This window comes from Apus apus, chromosome 2, assembly GCF_020740795.1.
Source record: "Apus apus isolate bApuApu2 chromosome 2, bApuApu2.pri.cur, whole genome shotgun sequence".
Lineage (NCBI taxonomy): Eukaryota > Metazoa > Chordata > Aves > Apodiformes > Apodidae > Apus > Apus apus.
In genome coordinates, this window is record NC_067283.1 from 10,392,852 (window position 1) to 10,413,932 (window position 21,081).

At 38.8% G+C, this 21,081-nt stretch overlaps 1 protein-coding gene across 4 annotated transcripts in view; it reads right to left on the minus strand.

Annotated features, from left to right (window-relative positions):
• Nucleotides 1–20,866, minus strand: part of ESYT2 (extended synaptotagmin 2) — an 84,882-nt gene extending 64,016 nt beyond the window's left edge. For all 4 annotated transcript variants that reach the window (XM_051612396.1, XM_051612395.1, XM_051612394.1 and 1 more), the window contains exon 1: nt 20,344–20,866. In XM_051612396.1, the coding sequence (XP_051468356.1) occupies nt 20,344–20,706 (363 nt within the window). In that variant the 5' untranslated portion in view covers nt 20,707–20,866. The remainder of the gene's footprint in view (nt 1–20,343) is intronic.
• Between the last annotated feature and the right edge of the window lie 215 nt (nt 20,867–21,081).

Below are 21,081 nucleotides of genomic sequence, written 5' to 3' on the forward strand. Positions count from 1 at the left end.
CATTTCATGATAGTCCACACTAGCATATCTCATTTCCCACAAGCACTGCAATCATTACTGAAAGCATAGACGCAGATTTTAAATGTATAAACTACTGAAAAGCATAGCATGAACCATAGCTCTAAGGATGCACTGACTTCTACCACTTGAAAAATCATGCACACTACTACTTTTTGACGTTACCAACATTACCTTTTTATTTCATTTCTTTTCCTAAATATTATTGTAATACCTTGAAATTTGAGCTTTCCGGTTTCAAAAAATTATAAAGGCATTAGCACCTTATTTTTAATTCACTACATTTCAAACATATTTTGTACTTTTAAGCCTGTATTGCAAATTCTCTTTCAGTTCCCTTGAGAATCCAGGCATGTTCCCACTTCACCGCATGCCAGGGTCTCTTGCTGTCTTGATGGTCAACAGAAGAAATACTTTCCTCTCTGGACTGTTATATATTAGGTTTTAAAATAGTTTATACAACCAGTGTCTCAGAACAACTTACTATCGTTTGAATTGTCTACAGCTATGAAAAGAAGTGCTGGGCTCTGCACCAAATTGTCAGCCACCCTTTTTGTTGCTGTCTAGACGAAAACATTGAAGATTTCTTCTCCTTTCACTCCACTGACCCACTACCCCCTTTACTAATGCCTGTAGTCAGGAGCTCTGATTCACTAAGACTAAGGCTCCAAGGAGATCTTATTCCTGTTAACACTTGCTAAATGACATAGGTAACCTCTCCAAAGGAACCATGCGAGACACCAATTTTCAAGAAAGGCAAGTGTTCACAAACTACTGACCATCTTCTGCAGGACTGCCTGTCCTTTTCCTCAGGCAGATTAGATGTCCTTTCCTGTCTTTAACTGGCTTACCAATAGCTAATTACTGGAGAGTAAAATGATCTCCTATGACTCAACGTGCACAACATAGCATGAAACGTCTCCATATACTGAATCACAGATTTTTATAGGCTAACTTTTTTTTTTTTTTAAATGTAGCCTATATGTGACAATATGCATGAAACAAATCTATGTGAACACCAACAAGACAAGTATCATCCACTTATTTTTTTATTGGTTAGGGGTTGAGCAAACTCCAAATTAGCATTTGAAAATACGGAAGAGCAAAAGAGAGAACTTGATTCTTTCACGGTATTCAAGCTAAAATACAGGATGAGAGAATGCAAATTCAGGCTGTCACCTGCATCCTAAGAAGTCAAACAAGTCTGCAGAATATGCTAATTATTTAGCTCTTACATGATTACTAGGAAAGGAAATACATGCACACTTCATGACTGAGTCTGACTCCTAACATCAGCAAAAGTCTGTAAACTTCTATGTACTGTACTGCATCCAGTACTATCCAACTAAAGATTATTCTTAGTTTTAAAACCTTTTTTAAACATAATCAGAATCAGGTTTTTTAAGCCTCCCATGTCATTTCTAGCTGAAACACTAGAAACTTACTACATAAAATCAAGGAAGTATAAAGAGGCCAGACAGAATGTCTGGGAGTTTTGCTGAACCTGTAAATATTCAGTGACAAACTCTCTGAAACCATAAAACTCTGCTGAGAAAGTAATAGAAAGCAGAACCTTCTAACAATGTGAACAAAAAAAGAGTGGTAATGTTTAACTTAACATAGTGATAACAAATCGTGGGGAGGAAAGTCCTAGTTAACCTGACAGCATCCTGACAAACAGCTTATGTAACTCTTTCTGGTTCTTCCATTAAGGCATTTAAGATTTTTATAGAGAGCTCAGTATTTCTAATAATCAGGTGCACACAAAAATTTTTAAGACGTATGACATTCATTCTCCATCCTCTTTAAAATAATTTTTACCCCCCTAATGGACTGTATTTCAGCACAGAATACAATGGGTTTTGATAGAAAAATATACTCAAACTGTATCACATAGCTCATTGGCAAAATATAACACAAGAACTTCTGCACTAGAGATCAAAGGTCCAGCTAACGCAGCAACCAGAAGTGATGTCTAAGGAAAAAGAGAAAACCAAGTAGTACTATGGAGTTACCCTTCCCTGAACACCCTCTCAGCTTCTGCAAGGGGTGCCTATAACCCTTAACAGCTGTTGTCATCCTCCTTCTACCCCAAAAATACTCCGCACCTTGCAAAAGTTAAAAATTCTATTTTACTAATTCCCTTGTATCAGGTAAGTTTCCTTAAAGCAAAACTGATGCTCTATATTTTTAGGGCAGTACTTATCCCCATGCAGGATCACTCTAAAAATAAGAGACCAGTGAAATAAATAACAGAAACACTCTGACCACTGAATTCCAATCCCCTGCAATTGCAGGCATCATTATCCTATTTCTGTTTATAAACTCCACCTTAAAACCATGGAGTTTGCTACCATTCCTCAGTACAAACCAGGAAGGGCTGCTCTAATGTGTTTCTGGTAGGCTGGGTTGCTAAGGAAAGACACTGAAGCACTCCCCGTTAAACCAACTTTCTAAACTTAGGTATGCTGCATCGTGTGCTTCAGTAACACGGTGGAAGCAAAACCCAGACGGCCACCCAACTAAATAACTGTTATCCTCATTCTTAAATAACAGTCTTACTATTTTGATGCTATGTGTTAGCATCAAAAGATGCTTTAGAGGAAAAAATCTCCATAAACTGACGGGAAATAATGCTCAACACAAAAATCCCCACCCAGTAATATCACTTGGTTTTGAAGCAGAAAAGGTATTTACATTACTTACTGAAAAGGTTTTACAAGCATGTCTTCCGTCCACACCCACACAGCTTGTAATTCCTGTACTTGTACAAATTGTGGACCTGTTTCAATAGGCTATCTTTCAGCTGGAATAGCTGTCCCATGAGTAAGCTTACCACCTCTTATCCAAGAAGCTACTTTAGAAAATGCAGAGTAAGTGTACTTAAATCAAACCTGCAGGAAGAAAGGATACTTCTGAAACTGCATCCTCTGAGGAAAACATGCATGCTTATGCCACTGGATTGAAACATATGGCACCTGGACAGTAGAACATCCAGCCAGGTGTGAATCTCCCACAAGACTCATGCTTTTTGTCAACCACAGAGTCACCAGTACAAAAACATTGTGTGAAGGTCAGAAGAAGTGGATTTTCACATATAAATGCAAAGCTTTATTTTTTTTATTCTGGAATTAGAACAGTTGGTAAAATCTTGGTTCAAGTAAAGTCACCTGCCAGACTCCTATGAATTCTGCAGCTGAACAAAACATACACAGTTTTGCCCTGCGATGTGGACACAGAGCCCCAGAAAAATACATTAAAACAGACTGAGAGCCCAGCCCTGAGACTTAACATTGACACTGATTAACTCAATTTTCATTATAGTAAAAAATGGAAATACACAGGATTTCACACTTAGAAAAGCTGCTGTTCTAGACTACACACAGAACAAGTAGGAGGACAAAGTATGCTTGCAATGTCTCTCCAGAACTGTACAGTAACTTTCATCAGAAAGTGAATTAAATACCAGATTATACCATCGATAGCACTACAAGATTTATGAATACCTGCAAACAGATGAATACTGCCTGGCAGGCACCTCTGAGTTTGCAACATAAAAAAGTCCACACTGAGCAAAACACTACTACATATTGCAGTATTTTAGATAAAACACACCTACATATTTGACAGTCCTGTGGATCCTTTGATTTGTGTACACAGAACATTTGTTCAGTTATTTGTCCTTCTCATGCAAGTCTTCACAAATCAACAAAGCCAAGGGAACAACAAAAAAAAAATACTCTAAGTAGACTCTAAGTGGACCTGGAGTTTAAAACAAACATTTTACTTTTGGTTTTGTTTTCCTTAAATTACTGATCAGGTTTCAAGGAGGTGGCATATTTTAAGAGATCAGTATTAAATACAAAAATCAAAGACTAAATAAAATAAAAAACCCAGTCATCAGCTTGCAATGCTCCCCTTCGCCCTACCAAAATTCCTGCAGGCGCCTGGTTCCAGGAAACATCCCCTGAGATTCCAGCTTCCTGAAGACACAGACACTTTTGTTCATGTTATGGATTGCAAACTATCACCGATAGCAAAACAGTTGTCACACAATGCTTGGCACCAAAACATTACCTAGCTTTAGTTAAAGAGTTTTTCCATCATAAAAAACAGGGAAAGAAAGTTATCATAAACTCTAAAAAACACACATCCTCTTTCTAAGCTGAGCTTTTTTTAAAAAAAAACAATCCTGGAAGCTAATGAATCTGCCTTCCCCCATTGTTTGGGAAATTTAACGTTTGGCCACATAGGTCTTAAATGATAGCCCATTTTCATTTCTCTGCTTCTAACATAAATTCACTTTTTGGGTATGTTTAGAAAGGAGTTCCTACATTTTTTTGAAATAATATACTGTAGTTTTTACATAAGCAGTTATAAAATCACCTTGTAAGTGGAAAGTAAACTGTGGAAAAATTACCATGTTGAGTATACACCAAAGATTTTCAATAATATCACCAATGTACTTCCAGGTAGCATGCCCAATCAAGTGTGCACAGTTGCTGACCTGAACAACAAAAACTTCTTTCTATACACACAGTCATTGCTTTATGCTCAGCAAGTGCTTGCATGAAGATGTTTACCCACAACTGAAACTAACCCTTGTATAAAGGCTGTTACTGCCGTTCAAACAAAGGATGGGTAGCAAGCAGCTGAGTGATTAAGATTCTGTATTTTCTTAGACACAGAGGAGGAATGTTACAGCATTAGACTGCTGGAATTGTTGGGTATATGATAGACAGGATGGAGAGGTAGCAACACAGTAAAGAGTTGTATAAATTTTTCCTTTTATAAACACAGCACCGAGATGTCACCTCTTCTCTCATATTACTGATCATTATCAATGTTGAAGATAACTCAAGCATTCAGGGATGTCTTGAATATTCTTTACCCCAAACTCAACCACTATGAACAGTTCATATACTTTCATCTGTCAATTTACCAGTAAAAATAACCATTATAAATCAATACTACTTTAATTAATGACAGTAGTAGTAAGTCACTTTATAAACATACTGTCTACAATTGAATCATAACATCAAGCACACGACACTCTTTAAAGACTGAGCTGCTTATAACTGGTACATAAGCTCACTGTATCTGTGTTTTAATCCACACCTGCTCTCCCACTTTGGACATTTTCACAGTGAATAGTTGCAACAAAGGTAATGAGCTCATACTCACTAGATCCTGGTTGCAGTTTACAACAGGAAGACTCTTTAGCAATCTCAGCAAACCTTTTCAACTATATATGGCTTCACAGCAATTTCAAAGATTTCAATTTTAAAGATTCAAATACTAGTGATCAGTACATAATTTCAATTTTTAAATAATTATTTTCTGATTTTCAAAATTCTATATATTACATGTCCAAGAATAATCTAGTCACCCTGCATCTTCTGCATCATTAATAGAGAGAAATCAGGACCTCGGAAAGATAATCTGACATATTGAAACACTTCTCCTGTGGTCACATAGAGTCCTCCAGAGATGCTGTATTGATCATAAAGAAAATATCAAATGCATTCAGATTTGCATGTCTAAATTTAGGTTCAGCAAATTCTTGGTCTAAGTGGGAATCCAACACCATGTGCCTAGAAATAAACCGAATATTAATGCTACAAATGAAAAGAAATTCCTGTCAAATAAAGATAACTGACTAAACTGTGAATAATCAACCACCTAGTTGATCAGTTCCCTAAAAGTTAGCTTCAAGAAGTCTTGCCCATGGCAATGCCAGAGTAACTATGTCACTTTATTTGACTGCTCCTGAGCAGAACCTTCCTAAGCTTACACTTCTTTCGAAGGAGAGGTTAATGTTTGTGCACATGCAGGAGTAATACACATACAGTCAAGTCACTGTTAGCTCCTAAACTCTCAGCTGGTTTTACAACAGATGCTGCTTCACAGGGCTAGTATTTTTTTAGAAGTTCTACAACAGAATATTTACTACATGTATTAATTAAAATCTAACAGCTGTGCCCCACATTATTCCTTGCTAATTTTAGGCACGCAAAAAGTAGCAGGGAAGTTGTGGCCTCATTACTCCAGGTTCTTCTTATACAGAGAAAAGGGACATCCTGCAAAAAAATCAGGACTGACTAAAGACAGATGGCAGAAAGAGACATGTCTGAAATGAGGTGCTCAGGTTCCTCAGGATGATTCTACATTTCAGTTTGTTACAGTGAACTTAATTGTGTGTGCTAATTGGTGATGAATTATTTTTTTAATAACTTTTACTGGAGATTGTGTTGTAATGGGCTGGGATTCAGGTCTAAAACAACTGAAAGATATTCTCTGCAGTCTAAGATCTGTATGCAACTCTTAATCACATATAATAGCTTTCTTGCAAAAGACATAACTTGAGTTTAGAAGAATGCAGTGATGACAGCTAAAATGAAATAAAACCCCCTGAGTAAAATGCCACAGCTATTTTCAGTGATCTGCATAAAGAGCAGTTAATTTGCAACTATACTATTTCAGCTGAAAAAAAGTCTTTTCAAGAATTTGATAAAGGCTTTTCCTTGTACAACTACCTCTGAGAAAAAAAGCAAGTATTTTACTTCTTTTCAGTTTTAAAGGGATGTTGAAATCAAATCCACCACTCTTGTTGCCATTTATGATCTGCTGAATGTGGAACAGTCCTGACTCTGCTCAATGTATTTGAAAAACTGTCAGGACATCAAATAGTCAGCAAGAATAACAATCATTTACAAGTAAATAAGTTGAAGACTTGTTTTAACTATATAGTCAAAGATCTATTTGCCAATGGGAACGTCTGCAATTAAAAGTAACTTGTAAAATATGTTGGAAAAAATTATAACAGTCTTTGGGAGATGGATTTCAATGTCTCATGTTCAATGTTCTCTTTTATCCGTGGGAACTCATGCAGTAATTTTCTGTTAAAACTGACATCTCAAATCCCAAGTCATTGACTAATCTGAGCTGCTCCAAATCAAGAGGTTTTCTTCCATTTTACTGACACGGTGGGAGATCACCATGTAACAGCTTTACTTACTCACTGTGTTCTTCGTTAGAATATGACAGACAGGAATGTTATTTCCCTGTGCCTGGCAATGCAAACAGTCACTGCAGCAGAAAGGAGTGCTGGAGTTCATCACTTTGCGGGAAGAAGAAAGTAGAACAATTGAAAAGTCGTAAGACAACTGAGGCTGACAAATAGAAAAAACATTTCTCCAAGCATTGCAAGTCTCCTGCAAGAAAGCAAATGACCTTGTAAAGTCTTACATGTCACATCTAAACTAGAAGCTCATGTGTTACATGGGAATCAACAATCAGAACATGACAGTAGAGGAAATTCCAAAGTGGTTTGTCAGAGATTAAAACTCATTAATTTTAGGAACACTGATGAATTAATCTCCTCTCTCTGACAAGTAGCTACATTTCTACTGCTTTTCACTAAACTGAAGCTTAAATTATATTCTACAGTTTTTCAGCTTGCCACAGATGTGAATCAATGTTATTAAGTCACGGATAAATGCTTTAATGCAACTCTAATTAATAGCTACAATCACCTCCATCCCTTTAGCAGAGTTTCCCTTTGTGAGAAACGTCTGTCGCGCCAATGAGCAGGCCCACACAGATCCTTCAGCGAAGCACAGTTTACTTACATCCTTGCAAGAATGGGTGACCTAAGCAAGTAGGCACACCTATAGCAAGGTGAATAACGGTTTATATTCCCTATTCCCGACGCAAAATTCCCTCCCCTGTTTCCCCACTGGCTGAGTTACTCCAGGGTTTACAGCCTATCCGACGCTTCAAATTATCCTATAAGTTTCCCGCCCCTGTTTACACATTCCATTCTAGCAGTTTACTTTTTACCTTTTAAGGTAAAATTTTGACCTTTCTTGCCCCCTTGGCTGTCTTCCCAATTAACAATCTACTGGTGTCATCCTGCCCTGAGGAGCAACATAGAAGTAGCTTTGTTCGGCCTTATCTTGGGCCATAAATCCTTCTCCATGTTCAGATCCCCCAGATGGAGCCCAATTAAGTCCCTCAGTTTCTTGGCCCGTAAACCACTCCAGGTGTCATTGGAATGTGTAGATATCTCACTTATCTCAAACAAACAATTATATTCCTAACACCAAAATATATATCTCAAACAAACTATATATTCCTAACACTAGAATATATATATGTGAACCAAACCCAACACTACGTTTCTAACACTAGAATGCAAAATCAACACTACATTTCATTTCTAACACCCTTCAAGCACGAATGTCTCCACATCTTACTCTAAATATAAAGTTTTAGAAAATATCTACCAAATATTCCACATCCCAAATACCAAACTCACTTCAAGTGTAGATGAAAGTTTGGATGTCTTCATCCAGAACCAACACAGACTATACACCCCAGTATCCTATAGTTTTCCTATTAGCCATTTCCCAGGTAAGTGTCTGAACAACCTCAAAAATTGTCCATTAGGTCTTAATGGTTCTATCTACACTTATTCCCAAACAAGAACAAGCAACTATAATTACCTACCACTCCTTCATAATAACCATAACAACACTGAGAAGACACTCACCTCAAAACTAACAGAGGTTTAAGCACTAGCAAAAAAAACGTTTTAAAAAAAAAATAGAAAAGAGGAAAGATACCTGATTTCAGGCATATACAATCATACTTCCATTGACAGCTCTGTCAGAAGTATTGTTACGGTGTTACCAGTACAACAGACTCCCTTCCTAGCTGTGTCAGAAAACCAAAAAATTCAGTGTAAAGGAAGCAGATACATTAATAACAGCCTGTGTACTGGAAGTAAATCACTTAGCCCTGAATTACTGTTTTAAAAGAACATGTTTGCAGTTCCTCATCTCTCTTATAGTAAAATTAAAGTTTGTACTCTTACATGAGAAACCGACCTGTAAAAAATAGTTCTTTCCAAAGCAAAACTGGTTTCAGGCTGTTACTATGGCTCTGTGTTTAATGGATTATTTTAATGAGCTAAAAGGGAGAAAAAAGCCTCAAACTTCACTGGGGTTTTTCTCATAAATCAAAATAACAAAGTGAACAGAGAGGTAACATTTATGTTACTCCCTTTAGAGAATTCCTGAAAGAGAAGACACATACTGGAAAGAAACTTGAGAGAAGAAAATATAATTGCAAAATTTTAAAAAACACAAAGGAATTGAAAAAAACAATTGTTGGAAAATGAGTTTTCTGTTACCATATATCTATATTAAGAACTGAAAACAACGCAAGCACATATTTCCAACTTTTTAAAAAGCTTTATACATAGCCAAATGTAAAAAATTAATTCTCATTATGAAGACTTACATGAACAAGACAGAAATAAGAAAACTGATTTTATTAAAGGAAAATTGATAGTTCAGCAACATTCACATCAACACTGTATTCATACCTAGCATATCCTAAAAAACAAAACAAAACCCCACACTTTTAAAAGCCCAAATATTTTTCCTAAAATATAAACCAAAATAAAGATTATGATGAACAAATAGGGAACAAAAAATGACTACAATTTGAACTAATATATCAAACACTATTGAATATTCTTGTAACACATACAAGTCAAATGACTGAACACTGTGTTTTTTCTTCCCTGATGAAACACTCACTTATCATTTCCTGGCTGCTGTATGACATTTAACTGGCAGAGGGTGGGTGGGTGGAAAAATGTTCTTTTTCTATTTCAGGTATTTCAGGAGAAAGTCATTTGGTGAGGAACACACCATTTTAAAATATAGGCTGCATCATAACATTGATTACTAGACTAAGACAACTTCCTAGCCACACATACGAGAGCATTTAGAATTCTACTTCAACAATTAACAAGATGAATCAATATACGGGGGGAGGAGGGAAGATATTTGCCACAACACAAATCACAATTTGTCAAATTTGTGGACCAGCAACCTTACTGTACTAGGAAATATCAACAAATTAAGAACAGACATTTCCACATTTGAAGCATCATATATTTACTACATTAACAATCTGTTTAAAACATGCAGCCAGATCAAACTTGCTAACTGCCAACAAGTCTTGGGAGTTTGCTCTATAAGGCTGCACAAAAAATCACACCTCAGAGCATGTCTTGTAATACTCTGCCCTGCAGAAGAACACCACAAGAGTTTGTGGATATATAAAGTCGTAAACTTATTCACTATTGTTTTTCAAAGCTGATCAAGTTAACAGTCTACAGAATATGCTATGTGAAGAAGGGCACCTGATAAAACACACATTTCTTCTACATCAAGCTATGCAGATCTAAAATCAGGCATGAAGAACCATGTATTACAAAGAAGCAGTAATAATGCTTAAATATAAAACAAACTTCCTCAGCTAATCAGTTCCACTTGAGTTCCCCCCCAATGCTTTCCTCTCCAAAATCCATTTTTTCAGAGAGCAGATATGTGGATCATAATACTGCACAATTAATTAAAATCAGAATAATTAAGGTTTTATAATTACCCTTATGCTTCAACATATCTTCTGATTACTTTTAAAAATTAAACAGAAAGACACACACATTTTTAGAGATTCACCTGTTTCCTTCCCACCCTGCTTTTAAGGTAGACAACAACTGAATAAAAGAATATGGATTGCCAATAAATTTAATTCCGTATTCTGTGTCTCATCTTTCAAAATTTTCCCAAAGGAAACTATTTCAGTCAGTCTAAATAATTCGTGTGAGTCAGTATCTAACCAAAGGAATGCAAACAAAGGTTATGAAAACAACAGTGCTACAGTCTGTACTAGACTCTCTCTCAAAGTTTTCATCAAAACAGGTGCAAAAAAGGTATGCAATTTATATCACCAGTATAAATATCTTGGTGAAAGTGCTTCCAATTGAACTAACGTAAACTTGACCCATGCTGCTGTACGATAAGGACAGCCAAATGACAACGTAATGCTTGTCTGTCATATGACAGTTATTTTCAGCCAAGGAAAACTAGCTTCGTATTTCTAGTAACAACTTTATGGTACATATTCCAGCCTGCTGCAGCTGAAAACCATTAGCCCTGTTTCAGATTTTCAACTCCTAATGAAAATTCTGCAATCACATCAGGGTGTAGCAGACAAAACTTTGTGCAATGACTCATTATATGGGAAGACACATCTTCCAAGGGCTATTTATATAACAGGAGTTCCATTTGAAAAAATTGTATGTTTTAGCAATTTGCTGCACAGAATTTTAATACCAGCTATCTAGATGACAAGCATCTAAGCAACTTTAAAAGTCTCACTAACTCCCACAAAACACCTCTCTAAAAATAGCCTTTTTTTTTTCCTAGTACACTTTACAGTTTAGCAAATACTCTATTTTATATAGAAAAGGTTTCTGACTATTTGTAAGCCACAACTGGAGACTGAACGTTAACTTAAATGACTGCTTAAAACAAAAACCATAGAATAATTGAGGCTGGAAGGAACCTCTTCCAACCACGCACTAAAACCTGGGCCAACTTTTAAGCTGGACTGAAGTAATCAGAGTTTATGTTTGATTATTAAGTATGTTACCAGGTTTGTTGAAATGTTATAAAACAACTTGGATGTGCAACGTGACATTATAAACTGTTCATGTTCAAACTTTGCTTCCTGACAAAGACACCTCAGCAGTGGTATCTGCCACTTCTCTCTCCATGCTGGCTATTGTTCCATTTCACTTTAAACCTGACCACAGACTTCCGTAACCTCCTTTTCATAAGCACTAGCACTTGTGTGGCTGCACAGAAAAGTAACTCAAGGAACTGATCCAACCGAACATGAAACCTGGCAAAAAACTTAGAATTCGGTGGCCAAGTAAATTCTAATGCTGGCACAAGAGGGCAGTGGGAAAATACAAATGCATGCACAAACCACTTTTATCAGGAGTGCACATTTATTTTGTTTTGAAACTGCAGAATCAATCCCTTTAACTACTAAACTCCTGTTTTCTCTCTGCAATACATGTATCTAAATGCAAAGAAAAAGATACAAAGCCTACAAATAAAAATTAGCTATACTGCTTATACATACTTTCATTAATAAGGAACTGTTGGAAGGAAGAAGCTTTAAAATTCTCCCTGCTCCTCTTTTAACAGCATCACAGGAAGCACATAGAGACAACAAAACAAAAAAGGCTGCATCATTTAAACAGCAATGAAAATACAACCGCCACCAGTTTAACAAAGACTGGTACATGAAGCTTGGTAGGAGCTATTTGGAATAAAAACTAGAAGTAGGCTGGGAATGGGGATGGCATGACTGCAAGACTGAGGGGCTCCTCTCATCCTCCCAGACACCATAATAATGTGATTCAAGAGGACATGGGGCAAAGGTCCTCACCTGAACCCTGAGATATAGACAAAGACTCAAGAGAAATACAGGACTATGTCACAGAACAAAGGATCAAAACAAAGTACCCTAAGAAGCTGAGGTAAATGGAACAGACTTAGCAAAGCTAGCATTCTTCTTGAATGTGTCCCCAAAGACAGAAATAGAATCTGAACCTCACATTAAAAACATAATAAAAGGAACAACATCTGTGAAATCAAAACACAGAAAAGGTGGCAAGAGCCAGAGAGAAAACAAATTTAAGTTGACTCTATTTTCAAAAAATACACACACACCTTTATTTACACCATCATCTTCCCCTACTTGCCCCCCAAAAACTGGTCTTATCCAGAGAGAAGTCAAGGCTTCCTCAAAAAAAAGTATTAGGACTGTGTAAGAAACACAACTGCTGTCCAGATCCTCTTTCTCTTGCTGCAAAATGAGAAAAGCATTTAGTGCATGGCAGATAGGATTGTAGAAGGAGCCTGCAGTTCATGCAATCCTGAACAACTACAAATTCTGTCAAACACATCAAGCTGGAAACTGCCTTCCACCATTTCACACACGGTCAACTTCCAGCACAGCTTTTATTTGATTCTTCCCTCTTATTCTGCATCTAATATTTTATTTCTGAACTTCACAGAACTCTCTCCTCATTCAATTGAAACAAATCTTAGCCAGAAATATTGAAGTGTCATATGATCCAAAAGTTATACAAATGACAAAATGCCAGACCTCCCTAAATAGTTCAGTTTCATAATTTACTTAATTTAAACAGTTGTTTAAAATAAAAACTCTCTCCTCTTCTTATCAAAATACTGTTTCCCCACATTTGATTCTATGTTGACTACTCCATCTCTGTACATCTTTTATTTTCATTAAGTGTACATAAACACCAGCCAAAGATAAGGATTTAATTTATTTATTTGAAGTTGTTCAGTGTTTCCCCTGAACACACAACAGCAGTTGTTCACATACTACATTTGAAATGCTGCTGGCCTGTTAAGTTTGGTACATAAAACTTAAAAGCTAGTCCTTGCCAGGCCACAGGAGAGCTCCAAAGCTGCTGGTGGGGCATCCATATTAAACTTGCTTAGGAAAGGGAAGTATCAGATTTAATTTGTATTATCCAACAATAAGGGAAAACAAAGAGAAAGATGAGACTTCACAGGTCAAAAAACTCTGTATCTAAACTGCAAGTGTCTCATACAATATTTCTTATTACTGTAATCCTTCCAAAAGTATCATACTATTTTATTGACTCCCTTTTATCTACACATTGAAACATACCAAATCACCGGCATTGATTAATTTATAATCATTAACTGCTGCTTTCAAAATCTGATATTCTACTATGAGGCTCTGACAAAGAGGCTTTCAGACACTATAGAGGTTATTTTAAAGTTAGCATTCAGTTAAAACTTCATACTTAAAAATATATTTTAAAAACAGCTTCCACAAATCCAACACCTCAAAGGCAGTACAGTCACATGGTCAGCACAAAATCACTGCAAAGCTGGAAAGAAGTTACGCTAGAGGCAATTTCAGCAATGCGAGAACCTTTTCAGTGCTTTAATTAGTGATGATTTGATAAATGGGAGATAAATTGCAATATAAATCAAATTATTTAAGTAAAAGACTTTTATCTTACCAGAAACAAAATGCTGCCTCTCCTTTCATTTTAAAAAACAAGAACAGGACACCAATGAATTGTTTTGAATATTTAAAAATTTCTAGAACAGGCTCTCATTACCATAAACTACAATGAAAATGTTTTGACAATAACCCTGATTCATCTTCCTATTTCCCAGCAGGCTCTCATATGCTAAAAATAAAATAATAATAAAAAGCCTAGAATGCATATCCAGCTGTACTCTGTGATGTGCCAACAATCTCAAAAAGCAGTACCAATTTAAAGTGAGAAGGATCTTGTAGAAGAGGTGGGAAAGGTCGACTGCTACTCTAGACATTTTTTATTCCATAAAACCTTAGTCTTTACTGACAAGATCTTTATGACTCTCACATTTTCAAATATGGCTAGAGCTGGGCCAGCCGCTATATGCAAAACTATTTAGGCATGGAAACACTAGCAAACTAAAATAAATGCAAATTTAAAAAAAAACAACAACCAAACAAAAAACCCCAAAAAAGCCCACACCAAAACCTGAAGACTTGAACACATCTTCCTTAGCTATTCAGAGAAACAACACATTTAAAGGACACATTGCAGTAGTCCTGAAAATCAGTAATAACTTACATAATAACAATTTGCTATTTGAAAAAAAAGATTCTACTATGCATATGTATTTAGAAGGCTTGTGGCACCTAATAACTGTTCAAAAAGCATACGAGTACTTTCAGGTTTACATTTTTCTTTAGTAGTTTGATATTGTGTTCAAAAACATCAGTTCATCACGTGGCTTTCTACCATAAACATTCTGAAAAAGTATCTTTATTTATGAATCACATAGCAATGCTTACCACACTACTACATGCGTGAATGTGTTCACATGGCAATTTATCATCTCAGCACAGTTTTACCACACTAAATTTGAAAACTTAATTTGAGAAACAGTAAGATGTGATCTATTTTCCAATATAAATGCTTTTCTTCCCTACTGGTTCTCCATTCCTAAAATTCACATCTCTGAACTATAGGGTACCATTAGGAAGTCACCCATGTTACCCTCTTAACTACAAGAAGTAATAATGAATCAAACAAAACTTCTTAAAAAAAACCAACAACAACAAACAAAAACTAACAAAACCCAAAACACACAGAGAAAACATAGCCACAAGAAAACAATACAACCCACAACACACAAATGTATGTATACATACACTATGAGGCACCTAGAACCAAAGGCAGCTTTAAGAAAAGATAATCAGGCAGAAGTAGGATGTAGACTTCAGTTGTTAAGTACTCACAAGTCATTACTCTATTGTTACTCACACTCCCTTTCATACTTCCCAGACACAGGTTGGCAGCAGAGAGTAAATGGCCATCTGCAGTACTAACCATATAAACTGATTAGATCCAGCTTAGCATTAAGTGGCTGTACATGGAAGCAATTTTTCTTATAACATGCTCAACTAATATTTGGAAAAAGGATCAGAAGAATGTGACACAATGCCTCACAACCTTCCTTTTCATGTTTTAGTATGTTGTATAAAAACTCACCTACAATTCCTACAGCTACAGTAATAACAGCATTAACCAAAGACATTAAGAGAAAGATAATTTTGTTCTATGGCAATTAAAACCAAATATTGGGTATCAGAAATCCACTTGGTGATCAGGCCTACTGAGCACATACATGGCACCCATCAGCAGGGCTCATTTGGAGATTCCCGTACTGAACTATTAATCTAAGATTCAGTTAGCAAATTTGATTGTACATTCATTAAGAAGTCTCCAAATCAGATACACGTAAGGCAATAACCACTTTAACCTTCTCTGCAGATGTCACTCGGTACAGGATATGACCCTGCAGTGACCTGACGTTTTTTCTTCCACAAACATACTGGGTCTACCTTCCTAATATCAGTAAGCACCAAAGTGTTGCTCTGACCACACAACTGGAGTATTTGACAAGAAGCTCAGGGAAGGGCTTGGGACAGGGGGCTGGTGATGGAAGTGTGTATGTATATTTGTTCTAGCATGTGACTGAATACAAATAACTTCATAGTTATACATTACAATTTCCTTTTTCAAACATGTTCCGAAGTCTGCGTTTACTCAGAAGGCTCCTCATCCCTTAAACACTTGTTCAACATTCAACACAACATTCAATTAAGAAATATGCAAATACTATTGAAGTCATGCTTCACCATTCCAAAAACACTCAACAAAACATGGACTGATAATTATTTTATTGATTATTATAGCATACATCAGCATCTAGTAAAAAGGCTACATGCTGACATTCTCTCTTGCCCACAGGTGTAGCAGTGATATATGGTAATTCCCAATACTCATAGTCTGCAATAGTTTCATACAGCTTTCCAAGAGAAAGAAAATCTACCAGGTTTCTTTACAACAGAACTGTAAATCAGTTTAGTTAAATAGGTGACTAGGCACCTATTTAATTTTAGGCAGGTTTTTTCTTTTCAGTAGATAAGAAAACAAACCAACAAAAAACAAACAAACAAAAAACCCAAACAATTAAAAAAACAACAACACTCCAACCTAGAGCAAAAACTCAAGCGAGGCTGTAAGACCCAAAATACTACAGCAGACTGTTAATTAACATTTTAATATGACATTACTTTTACTGCAGTCATGTATAGTGTTTCAGTTTCTGTGTAATACACAGTTAGGGATAAAAAAAAAATAATGGTCTGTTTTCAGAATGAATTGTTTAAAAATGCCAAGATTTATTCCTATATTGGTCCCCTGCTGACTGCTGACAGACTGCACAGTGATACAGCTCTTGGTACCTAGCCAAACTTACATCTCGGGGCCGGGGGGGGAATAAAAATCAACATGGCTTTTTATCTCTATGTTGAAGAAAACAGGAGTCAAAGTTTAATTTATCCAGAAAGATGCTGAACATGATAGGCTGGCTTGTTATAAATGTCACATTAAGACACCTAAAACCCTGACAAAAGCAAACTTAGATTAACTTTTTTTTGCTTCCTCTGAGAAAAAAAAACAAGTAAATTTGTTATGCCACTTAAGATCATAAAATTCCATTATTGTTTTAAAAATAAAAGGCTACATGATACCTGGCCTTTTAAAACTGAGAGTCCTAGTTTCCTACCTGCTGCCCTCTAAGTAGTGATACTTAAATTGCGACCTTCCTTGTATATGTTTGTATCATAATGACACTCATTCCAGTTTAAAATACATCTAGTGTATAAAAATGTTGCTAAGAAAGAGGAAATGTCTACTTTACTTGAAGACTATTTTGATCTCCAGTTCTTTCTGATTGTGAATTCTGCTGCCTAGCTTTAAACGACTTGGAAAAGCACCCACTTCTGCTCCTTCCCACCCCATATAATCAGTGACATCTTCCAAACACAGCAGAGTTGTAACTACATGTTAGCAAGACTGGGACTACAGATTTTATTCTTCTAAGACAGTGAAAGAAATATTATTTAGCACATACATATTTATTTTAAATAATTCAGTGTTGACATTTTAAATAACGTAACTTGTATTCATGTTGAATTATCTCATTTTACATGCAAAGTAGAGAATATTCCTACTGTATAACCACCTGCTTATGGAAGAAGTAAATCTAGTTTAGGAAACTAATAATTAACATTACGAACTCTAGTGTGATCGCACAACAGTATCACTTTCAAATCATAACTGAGCATATTGACAGCAGAAAAATCTTACTTCGTTTCTCCTGCAATAACCACTTCATTAAAAAGTAATAATGCAGTATTACTGGATACTTAGCAGCAGCAATCAATCCCAAGGTGGGAGGGAGGCAAATACCCACCTTGCTACTCTGCTCAAGTTCTTTCCTAATCAAGAGCTCAAGAAGATACCACATGTCAAAAAAATGCCTGGGATTTTACATAATTTTAGTTGAAAAATTCTTGCATCTCAGGTTCAGTCCCCGAAGAGTAAAGTGTTTCCTATATTTAAAACACAGCATTGTCCTACTCAAGTAATTTCAATTTTTTTTTCCTCTGACCAGAAACCAAGGGAACATACTCCAGTTCAGAGTTCACACAAACTTGATACCTATTAAAGAGATGTCAGGCTCCATCCAGTAGCTCTTATTTAAATATTATTGCAGTACATGAATCTCCAAGACAACACACATAAAGCAGAAGGATTTAAAATAGCAGTTTTCCAAGACACATTACACAGGCAGCAAAAAGACTCATGTAAATCTTAATTACTATGACAGCAGTCATTGAAGACTACTTTTGATTTAAGTGGGCCTTCAGTTCACAGAAGACTTCTCTTTTCCAGATTGCAGTTCATCTGGAAGGTACATTTATTTGGAAGCATGGTACTTCCAGAATATAGATAATAGATATGTCAGTTGAAAGAAAAAAAAAACAACCAAGACCTTTAAAATTTAAGAACCTTATTAAAGAGTGAGAAAAAAACAAATAACCAAAACCCTACCAAAACCCAACAGTGATTTACCATATGTCTGCCAACTGGTGTATCAGAAGGTGACACTTTTGGGGAAAACATGCATATTGACCAGTTGCTTTCTCATACTGCTACAGGATATGCAGGTGTTTGCAGCCAGCACTCATTCCTCTCTGATTTTTTGCTTCTGACTTCAGCCAAGAGGCTCCTTTCTAAAGCTTCAGTTATTTGGACAACTCCACACAGGAATTAACTGCCATTTTATCAAAGGTGACAAATCATGACTTAAAATAAAATTTACACACAGCACTAAGCTTGAGTATCTACTGCTTAGTTACCAGCAGATAGTTACTATATACAACCCTCCACAACAAATCTAGCTTTAATTAATTCATGTTAAATGCACCAAATCAGAACACTTCCATTATATGGCTGAATGCCAATAGGGATTAAAAAAAGCAAAACCAAGCAACACAGCTAATGTAAGAGCTATTAACCACATAATTTAAGACTCGCATCTCAGCTCCAAGCAGTAAAATTCCCTCATCCCTTTTAAACTCGGTCCCCATTTTTACCATAAGCTTCCACTAGAAAACTGGGGTAAAAGACATTAAGAAACAGGAGTAAAAAAAGACTCCCATCTCACACCTACACAGTATATTCTCTCCAGGTGTCCAGAAGTCCTATAACTTCCTTAACAGAGCTGGGAGAGGTCACATCATGTAGAGCAATTTGATCACATGTAAACAGCTACTTGGTTATTTATCATCACAACGTTCGATGCACGGTCCCTGCAGAGTACCCAGCAGAGACGGGGATGGCTATTACTGAGGAGCAGAGAGTAGTCAGCAAAGAAATCACATGGAAAGATTTAGCATAAACCCTCAAAACTTCAGGTATAGAGACTAAGAGAGCAGCAAGCTCTGCCCAGCAGATCACCAGGGCTGTCCAGGACACAGAGGGGCCTGGATGGGCACCGAGGCTGCTGGGCGCTGGCTGTCGAGACGTATTAAAAAAAATGCTAATCCTCCAAAGTCAAAATTCTTAAGAAGCAGTCTTCAGATCTCAGGTGAAATAAATAACGCTAGTTCTAAAGACTTATTAGAAAGCCTGAACATTTCAAAGGAAGCCTCCACTTCCGCAGAAAGCCTTTTAAAACCAACCACAGCGATGCACAATTAAGGCCACCAACATCCCTCTGCCTTGGTCCCCGCGTCACAACCTTGAAACCGGCAAGAAACACCACCTCATTTTTCTGTCGCTCCTTATTAAGTAACGTCTTACACAAAACAGGAAAACCGTTAAGAGACCGATTTTGCCGGCCCCTAATCTCAACTTTTTGAGGAAAGGTTTTTGCCCGAGTCGCGAGCTCTGTGCGCCGCAGAGCCCTCGCCACATCCAAGATGTAGCATCACGGGCATCTGAGTTGGAGGGGGGGGGGGGGGGGAAACCCCAAACCCTGAGGGAAAGTTTATTCCTCGGAGGGAAACCCCGGCCACGAGCGGTCCGGCGCCGCACGGCAGCGCCGCGGGGCTGTCACCGCACGGCAGGGGCGGCGGGGCCGCCCGAGCTGCCGCGGGCACCGAAGGACCAGGTGGCCGCGCCGTGGCGGGGACAGCCCACCCCGGGAGAGGGAGGGTCCCTCTGCCTGCCCACGTCCGGCACCGCCACTCCCGCCGCTGGACGCCAAGTCTCCAGAGAGGCTGACAAACCGGGAGGAGTAGCCCAGGGGCGCGGGAGATGCCGTCTCCTCACCCTCGCCCTCCCACCAGGCCGGTTCTGGGGCTTCGGCCTCCGGCCTGTACCAACCCTCTTCCCCCGCGGCCGGAGGGGGCCGGCCCGAGGGGTGGGCGTCACGGGGCTGCCGGGGAGGTGACAGACCCCAGCCCGCCCAGCGGCCGCGCTGCCCGCGGGGGCTTCCTCGGAAGCGCCGAAGGGTGTTGGCCACTCACCCACGCCGGCAGATCTGCGGAGGAGACGCTGAGCCGCACCGCCTCCTCCTCGTCCTCCAAGAAGGCGAGCGCCCGGCCCAGGCGGGAGGTTTTGCCGCCGCGGTGCCTGCGGATCCAGAAGAGCCCGCACAGGGCGATGAGGACCCAGCTGAAGCTCAGCCCCAGGTAGCCCAGCACATACACAGGGAAGATCAGCACGAAGCTCCTCGCAAACTGCGACACCAAACCTGTCACGTCCACACTCAGCAGCGGCGGCGGCGGCTCCGGTACCGAGTCCCCAGCCGCTGCAGCCGCTTTATCCGCGGCTGCGGGATCCGTGGCGGACCCCGCGCCGGGGGACTGCTTAGCCGCGGCCCCGCTCATGCTACGGCAGCGGCAGTTCCTACTCCTGCTGCCGCTCCTCCCGCGACCGCTGCTGCTCCTCCTCCTCGGACGCTGGCTGCGAGCGGGCAGGGGGGCAGGGCGGCGGCGGCGTCTCGCATCCTGCGCCCGGCCCCGCTCGCCGCGCACCGACACCAGCCGCCGCCCGCTTCCGGGTGCGGGGCGGCCCGTCCCAAAGTGCCGCCGCGGCGGGGCGGGCGGTGCCGCCGCCAGGGGGAGCCCCAGCCCCGCGGCCGCCGCTCTCGGCGCGGCACGCGAGCGCCCGCGCTGCTCTGCTGCCTCCGCCGCCCCGGGCAGCCCGGGAGCCCGGCGGGCCCGCTCCGGTCTCACTCTCTTTCCTCCGTCCTCTCCAGGCCT